This window comes from Acomys russatus, chromosome 1, assembly GCF_903995435.1.
Source record: "Acomys russatus chromosome 1, mAcoRus1.1, whole genome shotgun sequence".
Taxonomy (NCBI): domain Eukaryota; kingdom Metazoa; phylum Chordata; class Mammalia; order Rodentia; family Muridae; genus Acomys; species Acomys russatus.
This window is the reverse complement of record NC_067137.1, coordinates 51,019,113-51,036,850: the sequence shown is the minus strand read 5'-3', so window position 1 is coordinate 51,036,850 and position 17,738 is coordinate 51,019,113. Positions and strand designations below refer to the sequence as shown.

The window sequence follows — 17,738 nt, the reverse complement described above, 5'->3', positions numbered from 1 at the left end:
TGGGATAAATGCACCATCAGACACTCAGCTACCAGAGTTAGTACTGGAAGAAAAACCATACTGTAAAAGAGACTGAAATCGGGGAGTAGTCTGTCCTCACATAATGGTGAGGCACTAAGACTACAATTGAGTTGGGAAATTTCTTTCTTCTGAAAGCCTCTAATCTTTCTTCTTATTCCTCCAAGTCAAAGATAACTGGCTGGAGAGATGCCTCAGAGGTTAAGAACACTGACTGATCTTCTAGAGTCCTGAGTTCAATTCCCAGCAAGCATGTCTTGGCTCACAAGCATCTATAATGTGATCTCATGCCCTCTTCTGGCCTGCAGGTGTACATGCAGGCATAGCCCTGTATACATCATAGTAAATAAATCTTTTTTTTTTTTTTTTTACTTTTGTATCCTTAAATTGAAAGATGATATTAGATGCTTAATGAGATTGTTTATTGTACTTAATGGAAATACTCTGTGTATGAATGGTACATGTTTATGGGATCCTCACAATAACCAGAAGGTGGGGGCTAGCATTGCTCCTCTTTATATACAACTAATCTTTAGAAAGGCATAGTAAATTGACTGCCACAAAAGCTTCTATTTAGCACTATGGACCTAAGTTTCACTAACTTCAGTGAGAAGAATATACTTTCAGGGACATTTTCAGTGTTCACACATGGTATCAGATATATTGCAACTTTTAAATATTTATTTACTTAATCATTACTTTTTTTTTTTTTTTTTTTTTTTTTACAAAGGGTCAAGTATCCCAGGCTATCCTGAAACTTACAAAGTAGTTGAGACCCTGAAACTCTCGATCCTTCTATATCCAACTCCCACATGCTAGGATTATGAATATCTCTCATCTTCGCAACTGGTATTTATACTAATGCCTTACATATTGTATATAGTTCCATAATAATTATATGTAAATGAGCCTACCTCTTTCAGAAGTAAGGAATAGATTAAATGATATAAAAGTAAAAGTGAGTGATATGAGTATCCAGTTGCCCTTATGAAACTATGACTGTTTTGCTACTGAGACTTCCCAGTGTGTCCTGCGGCTCTGGGATGTGGAAGTGCAAGTGCACACTACCTCTCTGGAAGCCGTCAGCGTGGTGGCATTCTCTTCCTGGCTGTCTGCTCTTGTACACATAGCTTCAGTAATTGGTATTTACAACCCGATACAAGATAGTAGGGCATGCTACCTTTGGAAATATTTTTATAAGTGAAAAATTTACCTCGTTCGTTTAAAAAAATACTATTTACACTTTTCTGTGGCTATTTAAAATACCTTAAAATTCCTTCATAATTTTTAGACAATCCATGCTTTTCCACCAAAATACCTAGATGAGCTTTCTTCTAGTGTCTTTCAATGGTCTTCTAAAAGTGCTATGCCTAGTGATAGAAACATAAAAATAAACATTCAGACAAAATTCAAATATATTGAGTGTTTCAAGGTAACATTTAAAAAATTATCCTTGGAAATGAACCAATAGGTCATTTAAATATTCCAAAGACACAATTTACCCCAACCCGGCTTGTACCTGCTGTCTTAGGAATGTTATTAAAGAAATAAACAGATAGAACATTTGCTTTTAGAAAATCTAAAATTTATACCTAAATTTGGCTCTAACTACTGATTTAAAGAAAGTTACAAAGTCATTCCAAATCCATTAAAGCTTGCCTTTAATCTCATTATTAAGAAAATAATTAACCCCAATTAGTGTAATTTTGTTTTATGAACTATACATATTTATTTATAGTTTATTTCTCTATAATTTATTTGCATTTATGATAATTTTATAACTACTAAACTTGCCACATCATTAATCCATAACAGAAGGTCCATTCTCAAATATTCAGTGTTCCAGAGGTCATAGGATAGTGACCTTGATTCTTTGAGTAACAGTAAGAAATTTTAAGATTTTATTCATATTAATTTAATTATGTTGTGATATAATTTGTCAGTTGCATAGTGTCTGTATTAATACCATCTAAAGATTCTGCACCATTATTCTTTTCTTACTAAAGCAGTTCCCAGAGTGTCAGGGGTTAAAAACTGAGCCCACCTATCAAAAGCAAGCACATTCAGTGCTCACATTGTCACCACATGATCAGAGGAAGAAATATGTATCTTTCAGGAGCTAAATAAAATTCTTTTTAAAGTAAAAAAAGGAACTCCATGGAATATTCAAGGATAAGTCACCTGTACCAGGTAACTATGTGGAGTTGCAGCAGACATGCTACTGTTCAACCTACTGCATAGATTCAAAACTCTAACCTGGTTTCAGGTTGATGGTTAGAGAAAGGTGCTGCATTTGTACTGATGCTAATAGGGGAGAGAGGCAGAAGTGCTGGGTCTAAGTCTACTCCTGTTCCTTGATTTTGGACCGACCTGGTGCCTGACAGTTGTGGGTGATGGAGCAACAGCAAGGGATGAGTAATGCTCTCCCAGGACAGCACTGGAGAATGTGCTGGATGAAAAGCTCATAGCATGCTTTTCGTCCCTTTAGATGGCAAGCATAGATAATCTTAGGGTTTAGAGAGGACAATGATTATTATTCTTGCTTTAAAATAAAGTAAGGAAATAAGCCTTCGAGAACTTTAGGAATTCAGTATTGGTTGGCGCTAGATGTTAGACATCCTCACATAGAGATTTGGTGTATGACTGAGAGGTTATGAGGAAAATGATGCTGTCCCTTAAAGTGTGGACTTAATCACTGTGGCCAAGCACTGAGGGATCGCCTGCTCTGACGCAGACAAGGAGTTGTTATTTTTTCAGGTCCTTTAGAGATTAACATTTAGCAACAACAACAACAAAAAAGAACTCTTAAAAACATTTATATTTTGTAGATAAACAAACTAAAGCCAGGTAACTTGTCTCTGAAAGTGGTGAATGTGGGGGATTTGAATCTGATTTTATTCCTCAAAAAATCATATTTCCCCCTTGAACTTTGCCTGCCTTCACTAGAGAAGGCTGAAATTGATTCTGGGGGATAGTTTTACCTTATTTTACAAAAATGTTAATTTTGTTGTTAATTATATTAGCATTGATATCCTTACTAAATACATTTAAAATATACTGTAGTTGTCAACATTACGCACTGTGGGTTCTGTGTTCACAGGATTCTCAAAGAAAGATCAAATAGTTTCACTTGTATGAATGTGAAAGTTCTAGATTTTAGCAAAACTACAGAACAGATTGCCACAGTTGAGGCAAGGGTTAGGAGCTGTAAAGCACATCTGAGCCTTAAGCCAAGTATCACTATTGACACAAAACATGCAGAGAACCCCCACCCCAAATCAGGAACAGTAAACAGATATAGAACAATAACATATGCCTGCTCATCGCACCTGCCCTGGGTGAGTTCCTCCTCAACATTGCCTGCTCTTTCTGTTCTGCAGCTGATGGGGAATCGACTGAGGTATGTTAGAACACAGAATGAAGGCTGTGCCAGATACAGAACATCCTGCTGACTGAAGGAAAAGCAAGAACTAATTCTGATGTCAACTTTTGAATAACCCCAAGTGGCACTGCAGATGGTATGGAAATATGTGTTTTTTGAGTATGGACTCTGAGCAATGCTACTTTGTGATGATAGGTTGAAGATGCTGGTGAAGAAGGCAACTACTCATCCTGTGCATCTGCCTCTAAAGTATCAATAAACTGATACCTTACTGAAACATGCATTTGAGGAGTTAAAGTTTCCACAAGATTGAGGGGAAAGTGAGAAAAGGTTGTGCTCTGCAGTAGAACCTCAACTTAGAATGCGTGTGTGTGTGTGTGTGTGTGTGTGTTTGTGTGTGGGGGGTGCATGTGTTTGCATAAGTATGTATCTTATAGGCTAATGTAGGTTAATATATTTGAATACTTGTCCCAAATTGGTGGAACTATTTGGGAGAGATTAAGAGATGTGAGTTTGTTGGAGAAGGTGTGACATTGCAAGTGGGATCTGAGGTTTCAAAAGACTCCTGTGATGCCCAGTGTCTGTCTCCTCTGTCTGGTTGTTGTGAGCTCTCAAGAGGTAAGCTTTCAGCTGATGCTCCAGCACCACACCTCCTACCTCTTGCTGTGTTCCACGTCATGAACCTCACGTACACTAAACCTCTCAAACCATAAACCTCACACTCTTTCTTCTATAAGGCGTTTTGGTAAAAGTGTTTTGTCACCACAATAGAAATGAAAGTAAGAATATATATTCATATATAGAGAGAGGATGTATATATGTATTTATGTCCATGAGAAAATATGCTCCTAAAGGAAGGCCAGAGGTGGAGGCCAGCTGTCTTCCTCTATGGATTCTCCATCCCGTTGAGGCACTGAAGCTAGATATCACTGACTGTTTACACTATCTGGCCAGCAAGCTTCCCGGATCATTCTCTCTGTGCACATCAGCATTGGAATTATTGTACAGCACTTCTATACCAGGTTTTTTATGTTGGTGCTAGGTACCCCAAATCAGGCCCTTATGCTAACTCAATAAGCATATCGCCCAATGAGCCTTCGCCTCAGGTTCAGAAATATTTTTGAATAGACAAAACATGACTTCCCTAATATGTCTACTGAGTTGAAAATGTCTATGTAGAGAAAAACACTGCATGGAGAGTCTACACCCTTCAGTGAACTACTAGCAGCGCTTTGTTTACAGAACAGAATCCACTGGCAGAAGCTATGGGTTGCTTACCCTTCTTCCAAGAAAGAAATAGCAGCAGGCATTTAGCTCTGTTTACTTCAAACAGTTAAGAAGGAATTGTAAACAAAATGAAACAAAAAATCTTTAGTATTGTATTTTACATTCAGTTTTCAAGTAGCACACTGTGAACTAGTCAACAATTTTCTTAAATAAATTAACTTACCTGAAGCCAATATGTTTGATAAAAAAAGAAAATTGAGCCCTAGAGTCTCTAAACCAAAAGTCCATACCTTGGACACTTTTTCCTTCTGCTATGATATAAGATCGCCACTAGTGATATTAATTGGGAACCTTTCTGTTGTTCAGTTATAACTTTATGGATTGTAGGTGATCTAGTATGCTATGGGAGCCTAATTAGTATATAAGTATAGCTTTGTGGTATGGACGAGTAAGTCATAGTTCAAAGCAGAAGATAGATTTCAATAGAAAAGAAAATGTCTTACTTGGTTAAGAATATCTTGTTTCTGTTCATGCAAGGAAAGAAAGAATACATGTGTTAATGTTAAGGAATTTATAGCCATTATCTCATTTTGCTGATATTTTTTGCTAAAAGTTTAAGATTGTAGATTGATTTTTAAAATGTACCCTGCATAGATGGGTCTCAAAATGCTGTTGCAAAGCAACAGCATCAGCATACAGGAGAAACTGTCAGAAAAGCAAATCAGGATCCCCAGGCCAGAAACACTCAAGGAGCAGCTAGGACAGGGAGGAGGCAGGCAACAGTCCATGCGTTAAGAAGGGCTCTGTGTGTGAACAGAACATTGAGAACAATTGACTAGACGACGCTTTGAGCATACAAAAATAGTGCCTATTGGTCTGAATCAAATATAATGAATAAAACACAAATATAATGATTAAAACCTTCCAACGAAGGTAACAAAAATGTGCATATATAAAAGTATATTAGAGTTTATTTATGCCTTTCTTACATTGTTTCCTTTTATTAGTAAAGCATTACAATTTATCCAAGACTGAATTATTTGGGAATCAAATTTAACATCCAAGACAAAAACAAACAAAAAACCGAAACATGCAAAAACAGGCTGGATTTTCTCATATACCAAAGTTTACTATTTTCATGAGAAGTATAATTGTACCTTGCTAAAAATGAATTTATTTTACACACTTTACTTTTCTTAAAGATCACCAGACTTTTTAAGATTTTAATTTTTAGAGAACATTTACAACTGTCATTTAGATTTCCCTTACACAGTTTAAGGAAAGATAATCAAGTAGTTTTAAATACAAAAATTGAATATAATTGATTCTGTCAACAACTTTATCTAGTACTTCTTTACTATTCTAAAAAGATCACATTTTCTCTCATAAAAATTTCCCATACAGCCTTTTTATTATTTAACCAACTGTAAGGAAGACAATGCATTTAATAACTTTATTTACAAATACATGTGAAACCCAAGCGATATGTGCTTTGCTTTCAGTTTGCAAACACATTTCATGAGAGTAATGAAAATTATGCTTATTTTAAAGCAAGTGATCAACTATCCTTTCTAAAAGTAGGCTTGGTTAAACACTTCTCTAATTTTTCATGTAAAAATTATCATATCTATGATTGTGGAAATATCACTGGTTTAATATGACCAGTCAAGATAGAGTAATAACTTCCTATGTGATTTGAGAATAACAATTGTTTTGTAGTGTTGGTTAATTTTTAATAAAACAAATGAGTTCTCTAGGAAAAATTTTGAGTGGTTTCATTGTCATCATCAGGTATTCTTAATTGTTTTCTCATGGGTTTTATAAAGCACAGAATTGCTTTTAACAGAGTCATATTAGCTTTAATTTTTGTCTTATAGAAAAAATTATTCTTAATATTTAAAGAGTAGTTTTATTTTTCTTACTCTTAATTTAGAATTACTCTTGAGTCATAATAAGATCTATCTTTCTGCTTTCCAAATATCATCTTAAAGCATTTGATAAATTTGCATATTATGGAGAGGTAGCATGTTATCAAAGAGCTGATATTATATTGCATTTATGAACAACCTGGTAATTGTTCATTAAATTAATGAAGAATTTATAATTTTCAATTTATGACCATCTGGTAATTACTCCACTTAATCCTATGGTGACTGATAAACATCATGACACAGCTAATAGTAATAAAGAGAGTCTTGGAGTTCTTTATATAAGGAATCCTTGAGAGTAAAGGACTAAAGTACAAACAGTGTGACTATGTGCAACTTCTAACTGATCTGACAAGCAGATTCTATGCTTAGAAAGGATAGATGTTTCAAGTTTATGTGTAAGGATGTGTATTTCCAGGTATCAGTGGAGCAATGAGTATTAATGGCATTTGAAGTTTGACAGCAATTCACTATTGTCTTCTTTCTTCCGGCCAATGTATTCTCTTGACTTTGAAATTTTCTGTTTTATATACCTACCCACAAATTTTATCTCTCTTACTGTGCAACATATATAAACACAAAATAGCAGGGAAACACACACCATGTATGTTTATTTTTCTTGGCATCTTGGAAATGGCATTAAAACAGCTTATATAGTCTCCATCAAATATATAAGTATGTATCATGATGTAGAGTAAAATAAGAAAACAGGAAGTGAAGACCAATGTGGTAGTAAATTTTTGTGTTCTTCACACTTGGCTAACCAGGTAAGACTTCACAAGTTTGAATCTATGGGGTGACATTAGCTGAGACTGACCAACAGCAGATATGGAGCCTGAAGTTGCCACCTCCTGTAGCAAGGTGGGACTTCCAGTGGAGACGGGGACACCAACTCACCAATGAAAATCCTTTACTCCAAAATTTGTCCTGCTTATGAGAAGTGTAGGGATAAAGATGGAGCAGAGATAGACAGAATGGCCAATCAAAGACTGGCTCAGCTGGAGACCCACCCCATAGGAGATACCCAACTCTGACACTGTTAGTGATACTCTGCTATCCTGGCAGACAGAAGCCTAGCATAACTGTCTTCTGAAATGCTTCTTCCAAAAGCTGATGGAAACAGATGTAAAGATCTGCAACCAAACAATAGGATGAGCTCAGGGAGTTCTGTGGGAGGAAGAATTGAGGGAGCTAGAAGGGTCAAGAGCTCTACAAGAAGACCTAAAGAATAAACTCCCCTGGTCCCATCGGGGCTCACAGATACAGAACCGCCAACCAAGGAGGATGCATTGGCTGGACCTAGACACCCTACACATGTGTAGCAGATGTGAAGCTTAGTCATCATGTGGGTCTCCTAACAACTGGAGCAGGGCTGTCCCTCTCTCTAACTCTCTTGCCTGCATATGGATCCTATTTCCCTAGCTGGCCTCTCTTGTCTACACTCAGTTGGGGAGTTTGTTCTTAGTCCTGCTGTGACTTGAAGTGCCAGGGTGTGTTTGTACCCATGGGGCATCTCCCCTTCTCAGAGAAAGGGATGATGGAATGGGGTAAGGCATGTTTGGGGGGTGGGACTTGGAGAAGAGGAGGGAGAGGGCTTTGATAAGCCTGTAAAGTGATTAAATAAAGGAGTTAGTAAAAAAAGAAATAGCTAAAGTCACATTGTGAAGCATGGGTTGCTTTTGAAATATATAATTACTCATCATAATGTAGAGAAAATAAGAAAACACAAAATGAAGACCAATATGGTAGTACATGTTTGCATTCTTCACACTTGGATAACTGGGGTAAGAAGTTGCAAGTTTGAGAGCAGACTGAGTTACATAGTGAGGTCTTTTCTTAAAAATAAAAACAAAAAACTGTGAGACTATGAGGTTATAATTTAGATATTGTATTACATATTCCATAGAAAAAATGACCTTGTGATGAGTAGGAATCATGTTCTTATAAATATGCAAAACCAAAAATTATATATCATTCTACAAACAAATCTAGATGACATATTTAGATGTAATTTTTGCAAAGATCTGTTTGTTTTCATTCTCACATATTAAAATATGGTGACACTACAAGTGAACTAAGAGCAATTATGTCAGACACTCAAAATATAACACCTCTCAAGTAATATTAAAAAGGGAATTACTTAACAAATAATTTGGGAATGAATTCTATAAAATATGCTATTCAAAATGAATTGATGGAGCAGGCAAGTTATTTATAAACAAAAAAAAATAATATAAAAAGAGAATTTAGTTGTCCTCTGACTGGCTCCTTAAGACACAATGATTATATCCACCTCAAAAGTTTTCTTTAAGAAATAATTTCTTGAAAAGAATGACTCCCTGCCCCTTACCTATGCCCATTTTAGATTAAAAGCTGAAGATCATAGGTGGAGAATTAACTGTGTCTTTCTTTCTTCTTTCTAATCCAGTTTGTTAACTTCTTAAAAAAAATCAAACACTTTTTAATGATATATACTTTCCCAAAAACATACATACTACAGGTATTTTAATCAATAAATGTAGTATAAAATATTATATTTAATGGCTTTCCAGGATATCAACTTGTTATGAACTAAATTGTATGAAATGTGCTAAATGATTTATGGTATGTGAGATATATACATGTATGTGTATAAATGTATACATATACATATATATGCAGAAGTATATGTATATAGATTTATATAAACACACATATACATATTTTTCTAGAATTTTCCAGGAAGAAAATTCACATGGCAAGCACATTATTAAGCTGATAAAGAAATAAAGAAGCTTTACCCCTTCAGGATTATACTTTGCAAGCACGCCATTACCATGGAATTCTTCAAGAACATCCTTTAATTTCTTCGTAGAATCTACAAAAACAACAAAAAGAGAAAGAAACACAATCATCTATATAATCTTAATATGTGTATGTAATCCAACTTAAAAATGAAGATACATAATATAATAATCACCCAACAGAATCCAAGTTTTAAAAGCAACACATGAAATGTCTTTTGAGGGAGTGCAGAAGCTGAGGAGGAAACCCAGATCCTTGCACACACTCGAGAAGCATTGTGCCACTGTTGTACATCCCCAGCAAACATAGATTACTCAGTCATAAAATATAATGACACAGTAATGAAGGGAACTAAAAATACACATTTTGGCTAAGAATATTCTTTGAAATACAGGTCAAAGTCTATCTGTTATATAATATTAAGTGGCAAATAAATGAAGAGATTTTCTTGCTGTATTTTGATAGTGTAATATCTGAGTACAGTCAACCTAACTAAAAAGATAGAGTATCATTGTCCTTTGTTAAACCACAGCCTGCTGTTTTCAAATCTATATCACTGTTGTAGACTGCTTGAGTATGTCATGTCTCAACCACTGGATAACAACATTCTCTGCTATATTTTATTTTTATCAGCAAATGTACATTTGAATTTTTCTGGGTTTGGGATAATCTAAATAATGCCGCTTTGAACATTCAAATGGCCGGACTTTGTGTGAGCCAAACTGGTAACACCATTGAGGCCTTTCATATTGAGTAGTGATAAGTAACACTATTAAAATAATGTTAAGTAGGCTAGTCTGTATGCATGACCAGAGGTCCTCCTGCCTTTGTCTCCCCAGTACTGATACTACAATCCCGCACTACTATTATTGTATCCTTTGTTGTTCATTATTTGATTTTAATATAAAGGCTTGGCCCTGAACTCAGATTCTCATACTTGCAAGGTAGGTACTTCACCAACTGAGCCACCTCCTGGGCATTTTCTTATTTACATATTCATGAGAGGAATATACATTTGTTTTGACCCTTGTAACTGGGTTGCTTGTATTTTTGTTTTTAAAATCCTCCAAGACGTGTGTTTATTTGCTTGAAGCCTGTACATCTTCCTAAGTTTTTCTTTTTCACAAGTATTTTACTAGCATTTTCTGTTTGTGACCACAGTTGATTTGCTGTAATCTCAGGCACTTGCATATAAATAGTTTGAAAAAATATTTATTTTCCTTTTATGCACAACTTTTAGTTTTATTATAAACTTAAAGTTACAAAATTAAACACAAGGATTCTATAGATAGGGAAGAAGTTGTCCATACTGGTGTTGTGCCTGCGAGGAACCTATGATCTTAACTTTGAGTCCCTAGCACCAACATTAAAAACAAACAAAGCAGCACCTGCAACGGCTGTAAACTGTACCCTATACCATGTACCACATTGCCCCCTCACCCCCTCACCCCAACCCCACCCTTATCACCCCCACACAACTCTGACTGCTTTCCTGGAGGCCTGCCAGACCTAAGGACTCCAGATAAGCACCTCTCCTTTTCAAGTCCATGCCTGCCAACTACCTGAAACAAACACCCAACAGTTGTAGACTGCACCCCTTATGCTGTGTCCCATTTCCTGCCCCACAGCCCTGTCTGCTTTCACAGACTTCTGTCAGACCCAGGTACACAGGTAAGCCCCCAACTCCTGCCTTCACTACCTTGAAAGCACATCCAACAGCAGAAAGATGCATACCATAGTCTGAACTCCATTTTGCCCCCAACCATGTTGTTTGCATTCCTGGAGTTCTCCAGTCACCAGGGATAAACAGGTAAGCCCCTTCCCCAAGACCTTGCTCACCATAGTCTCTTAAAACATACCCATAATCCTTAAACTACACTCCACCCGTTGATTCCATTTTTCAACCTACAATCCATCCAGCTTTCCTGAAGGCCTGCCAGAACTGGGCACCCCAGACCACACTGGTGCTAAGAACCACATTGGCAAGGGTAGCACCCAAAACTTCAGAGGCCACACAGGCCACAAAATACCCAGGGGACACATGGACCTGATGATTAGTTAGTCGCTAGAACTACAGGCCACACAGGGCAGTAGACAGAAAGGAAACTTAAACCAAGAAAAAAAAAAAACATTCAAAAAACACTAATGTAAGAAAGATAAACTCAGAAACCAGCATGTAAACCTACAATAAGACAAAAACCCAGATGGCTAAAGGCCAGCTTAAAAACACAATCAACAAAGGCAGAGAAATATGGCACCACCAGTACCCAGTTATCCTACTACAACAAGCCCTGGATATCCTAACACAGCCAAAGCACAAGAAAATTATCTTAAGTCCAATATTATAAAGACGATAGAGGCCTTCAAAGAGGAAATGAATGTATCCTTTAAAGAAATACAAAAAAACTACACACACACAAAAAAAGACAAAACAATCAAGCAGGTGAAGGATAGTAATAAAACTCTTCAAGACCTGAGTATGGAAATTGAATCAATAAAGAAAACACAAGGGAATCCTGGAGAAGGAAAACCTATGGAAAAGAACATGAGATACAGATACAAGCATCACCAACAGAGTCGAAAGAGTAGAAGATACAATAGGAAATATCAATTTCCCGGTCAAAAAAAATGTTTAATCTAAAAAGCTCTTGACACAAAACATATAGGAAATCTGGGGTACTATGAAATGATCAAACCTAAGAACAGTAGGAATAGAAGAAGGAGATATTTTATAGCTTAAAGGTATAGAAAATATTCTCAACAAAATCATAGAAGAAAAATTTTATAACCTAAAGAAAGATATGGCTTTAAATATACAAGATGCTTACAGAACACCAAATTGACTAAACCAGAAAACAGAATCTCCCTATGACAACCAAAACACCAAATGTACAGAGCAAGAAGGAATATTTAAAGCTGCAGAGGAAAAAGGCCACGTAACACATAAAGGGAGAACCTACTAGAACCTACTAGAATTACTTGATGCTGTAGCTACAGCAGTAAGACAACGGAAGCAGATCAAGGGGATACAAATTGAAAAGAAAGAAGTCAAAGTATCACTATTTCCAAACGATATGATACCATACATAAGTGACCCAAAAGTTATACCATGGAATACCTACAGCTGACAAACACCTCCAGCAAGAGGCTGGATACAAAATAACTCAAAACTTCAGTAGCCTTCCTATATACAAATGATAAACATGCTGAGAAAGAAATTAGGGAAACACCACCCTTCGCAAGAACCTCAAATAATATAAAATATCTTGATGTAACTCTAATCTGTATGAAAAAAATCTTCAAGTCTCTGAAGAAATAAACTGAAGATGATATCAGAAGACGGAAACATCTCTTATGCTCATGGATTGATAGTATTAACATAGTAAAAAGTGGCCATCTTACAAAAGCGATCTACACATTCAATGAGAGGCCCATCAAAATCCCAACACAATTATTTACAGACCATGAAAGGGGAAAACTCAACTTCGTATGGAAAAACAAACAACCCAAGATAGCTAAAACCATCTTGTATGAAAAGGAACTTATAGAGGTGTCACCACCCCTGATTTCAAACTGTACTATAGAGCAATAATAATAGAAACTGCATGGTATAGGAATAAAGACATACAGGTTGATCAATGCAATGAACTTGAAGACATGGAAGTAAGCTCACACACACACATAGACCCTAGATTTTTTTTACAAAGTAGCCAAAACCATACAATGTAAAAAAAAGAAAGCATCTTCAACAAAATGATACTGGAGTAAGTTGATGTGTGCATGTGGAAGAATGCAAATAGATCCGTATTTGTCTCAGAAAATAAAGAATAGTTTTACCTCAAGACCCACCCAAAACTCAAGTCCAAGTGGATCAAAAAGCACAACATAAACTGAACACGCTGAACCTTCAATTCATTTGGCACAGGAAACAACTTCCTGAACAGAGCACCAACGGCTCAGCCTCCAAGATCAACAATAAGTAAATGGGACCTCATGAAACTGAAAAGCTTCTGTAAGAAAAAGGGGACTTTCTAAAAGACAAAACAGAACCCTACAGACTGGGACAAAATCCTCACCAAACCTAAATATGATAGAGGACTCATATCCAAAATATATAAAGAACTATAAGGAATTAGGCATCAACTGAACAAATAGCACAATGTAAAAATGGGCTATGCATCTAAACAGGACGTTCTTAACTGAGGAATCTCTAATGGCCAAGAAGAAGTTAAAGAAATACTCAATGTCCTTAATCATCAGGACAATGGAAATCAAAATAACTCGGAGATTCTATATTACACCTGTCAGAATGGCTAAGATCAAAAACTCAAGTGACAGCACATGCTGGAAAGGATGTGAAGCAAGAATACTCTGTCATTGCTGATAGGGATATAAACTTTCACAACCATTTGGAAATCAATCTGCAGTTTTCTCAGAAAATTAGGAATAGTTCTACCTCAAAACCCAGCTGTATTCCTCTTGAGCATATACTCAAAAGGACATTCCTTCATACCACAAGGACACATACTAAAATATGTTCACAGCAACTTTATTTGTTATAGCCAAAAACTGGGAGAAAAACCTAGATGTCCCTCAACTGAAAAATGGATAAAGAAACTGTGGTACATTTACACAATGAAATATTACTCAACTATTAAAAACAATAATATCATGAACTTTGAAAGCAAATGAATGGACCTAGAAAAGATTGTCCTGAATGAGGTAACCCAGACCAAGAAAGATACACATGGTATGCACTCATTTATAAATGGATAGTAGCTAGAAAGCACAGGCTAGCCATGCTACTATATGTAGACCAAAAGACACTAATTAATAATGGGACCTCAAATGGGGAACTTTTGAACCTCACTGAGAAGAAATAGAATAGATATCTGGCATGGATGGATGGAGGTAATCAGGGCTGGGAAGGGTGGTGAGGACAACAGGAGTGATCAAGTTGGGGAGGGTGAACAGAGGAAGAGAATATAGGGAAAGGGAACTGCAATTGGTGTGGGGAAGCATCTATGGGATGATCTAGATACTTAGGACAATAAAAACTCCCAGGAATCTATGAGAGTGACCCTAGCTAAGATTTCTAGCAATGGGAGATAGCTCCTGTAGCCTAGAAAAGTCTTCCAATGGAGGGACTGGGACACCAAATCAGCCACAAATCTTTAGACCCACAACTTCTCCTACCAACAAGATATTCAGGAGTAAATATGGAGAAGAAATTGATGACCAATCAATGATTGGCTTGATACCCATGCCATGAGAGAGGGCCCACCCATTATACTATTGATATTCTGCTGTACTTCCAAACAGGTGCCTAGCACAATTTTCATATGAGAGACTTCACCGAGAAACTAAGGGAAACAGATGCAGGGACCAATACCCAAACATTAGGTAGAGGTGGAGAATGCCATGAAAAAGGGAAATGATGGATTAAAGGAGGCAGAGAGGTCAAGAACACCATGATAATACATATAGAACCAATTAACCTGGGTCTATAGTGGCCCATAGAGACTGAAACGCCAAACAGAGAGCATACATGGGGCAGGCCTAGACCTTTGGCATATATGTAACAGTTGTACCTAGGTCTTCACATAGGAATCCTAGCAGCAGGAGCTGTAGCAGACTGTTGTGGCCTTTAGGTCCCTTTTCCCCAACTGGGATGTCTTCCCTAGCCACAATAGGAGAATAAGAGCCTAGTACGACTACAGTGTAATATTGCAAGATGGGTTGATGTTCACAGGAGGCCTCCCTTTTTCTCAGCCTCTTCTGAGGAGATAGGGAAGAAGGATGGATGACCCGGAGGGGAGGTGAGAGTGAAGAACTGGGAGGAAAGTAAGAAGAGGAAGCTGTGATAGAGATACAAAAGAAAGAAATTAATTAATAAAAAGAAAGAAAGAAAAAACAAAGCTATAGTTGCTTTCTGTGGACTTGGTTATAACAGTACATAAGTGACACTGATTGCTTTCAAGTGCTACTACTGAGATACTGCTTTGAAAACCTTCTTCACAAATGATAAGATGTTATTCTCAGTTGGCTAATCTATTTTATTTCTTTCTCATAAAGGAAAATGCAGAACAAGCTGTACATAGTCACCCAGATATGCACCTGTACTGAAATACTTATTCTGGGCTATACTCTAACAGACTGTAGTTTCTTTAACCATGGAGTATATAACACATTCAGCAATAATTTACCAATGTTGCACATAATATATATGTAACATTTTGCTAACTTGCTACCCAGTTTACATTATGACATTGCAAACAGAGATAGAGTGAACTAAATTAAAAGCTGAACTATTAATGAATGTTATTTTGTTTTTCAAAAATAGACTGAAGTATGGTGTTGCCCTTAGCAATTTAGGAAAGAAATTCACATCCCAATTACTTGCCTCCTATTTAACCCATCCCTTTTCTAACTTCAAATCTACAGTATAAATGTCTTGGTATAAGTATCACCCGTGTCCCAACCTTGACCTCACAATCTAGTTTGGGACCTAAATATTATCTTGTTTTTTTCTTGTCTCCAAGATTGAAACTTAACTTGTCCAGAGAGCCTTCTACAGATGGGAGACCTAATATGAGATATCATAAATCCTCCAGACTGCATAATCTTCCAACAAAACCACTTAATGATCTTTCTGTATATATGCTTGTGCTTTCTATTGCAGAAGGCTATGTAATTTGTGCTTTTGTGTATTATAAATATCACAATGTGACGGTTACTTAATTTTAACTGCTTTCCTAAATTTCTCACCATGAGCCCTCGCCATAAACACTCCTTTCTTTCTCATTATGCCCACTCTAGTTTATGTTTTCTCTAACCACAATAAAGGCACAAAGAGAGGATCAGCAGAGACAGAATGGAAGTCATGACCTATCTGCACTTCCCTCAAGGACAAGCCAGACAGTAAGAAAGTGACAGGTGCATGGCAAGATTCTAAGACATACTGTCACTCATATTGCGGCTAATACCAGAGCCCCATGTCAAACATCAGAGTGACAGATTCTGGGCTCAGTGATGCTAAGAAATCCAGGCCAGCAGCCAGGCAGGCAGCAGCTATGTGCTGGGAGATCAATTCTCATTTAATACATATCCATAATGGGATAAAAGTCTGGTGATGAGGAATATTGGCAAATGGAGAATGGGCAGCTAGGTTCAAGCAGCTGTTTAATTTTTTGAATATAGAATGAAAATGAATACTTATCAAAAAGCAATGAGTCCCTTAGGAAGTTAAGAAAGGCCACAACTTGCAATTCTAACATGCAAGAAATAATTCCTGGGGTGCTATTTTTGTCTAGGGGGACAAAGAACTTACAGAACAACAATGGGCATCAATATTATCCTTGCTCCTGCTTTAAAGTAAGCATAGTTCCCTGTGCTACATAGTGTCCTCTCTACCCACTCTCTTTGTGGCTGTTTCATGAGAGCTAAACAAGTTATATTTTGGCAAAAAAATTAAGTTATTTGTTATTTCTAAAATAGTCTAAATTTCACATAACCTTTGAGGAAGCAAAATTCTCTTTGCATTTCTCTAACATAAGCACAAATTAATAAATGCCCTTGACAGTGTTTAAAAATAGCTTATGGGTCTTCACAATTGCTACATGATGAACGAAATATTACAAACATTATTATCTCATATCCCTTTAGGAATTTATAACATTTTGGATCAGTGTGTGTGTGTGTGTGTGTGTGTGTGTGTGTGTGTGTGTGTGTATGTGTGTGTGTCAGCTGCTGGCTAGGATGGGATGCTTATAAATAATTATTCTTGCTCTTTACATTAACAACTGAATGCCTGCTCATGCATTTTCAAAATACGCTATGACTTCAAAGCTCTCATACACTCCGTGATCTCTCTGTTGCTTCGAATTCATTTATTAGATAAAGGTCAAATATAAAGTATGGTAAAGTTTACCTCTCTCGTGTTCACAAAATGTCTTGATGGGTTATAGGAAAACCTAATACAGCAGAGCCTCCTAAAATAAATACATATGTGAGGGTGATGCAACTGAAATTGATATAAATGTAGAGGGCTTGCTGCAGACTCATGTAGGTCCTGAGATTGCTGCTTCAGGCTCCGTGAGTTCGTATGAGCTTTGCTCAGTTGTTTTAGAGAGCCTTATTCTTCTGGTGCCCTTCTTCTCTTCTGTCTTTCCCATTCCTGTTGCCTCCTCTTTATGGGGTTCCCTGAGGTGTGAGAGGAGGAATTTGATGGAGAAATATTTTAGAGGTGTGTGTTCCAAGGTCTTTCTCTCTCTTTCTGTGTTAATGTCTGGTTATGGGTTTCTGTATTTATTCCCATCTTCTGCAAGAGGAAGCCTCTCTAATGATGGTTGAATAAAGCTATGAGTATAGCAGAATAGCACTGGGAAGTTTTTTTCTTG

At 36.7% G+C, this 17,738-nt stretch overlaps 1 protein-coding gene across 1 annotated transcript in view; it reads right to left on the bottom strand.

The window, feature by feature from the left end:
- The window catches only part of Dgkb (diacylglycerol kinase beta), a 696,235-nt gene that overhangs the window by 523,824 nt on the left and 154,673 nt on the right, over positions 1 to 17,738 (bottom strand). Inside the window, exons 3-4 of the mRNA XM_051145066.1 lie at positions 9,336 to 9,412; positions 5,131 to 5,151 (exon numbers count right to left, since the gene is read on the bottom strand). Coding sequence (XP_051001023.1) covers positions 5,131 to 5,151; positions 9,336 to 9,412 — 98 coding nt within the window. The remainder of the gene's footprint in view (positions 1 to 5,130; positions 5,152 to 9,335; positions 9,413 to 17,738) is intronic.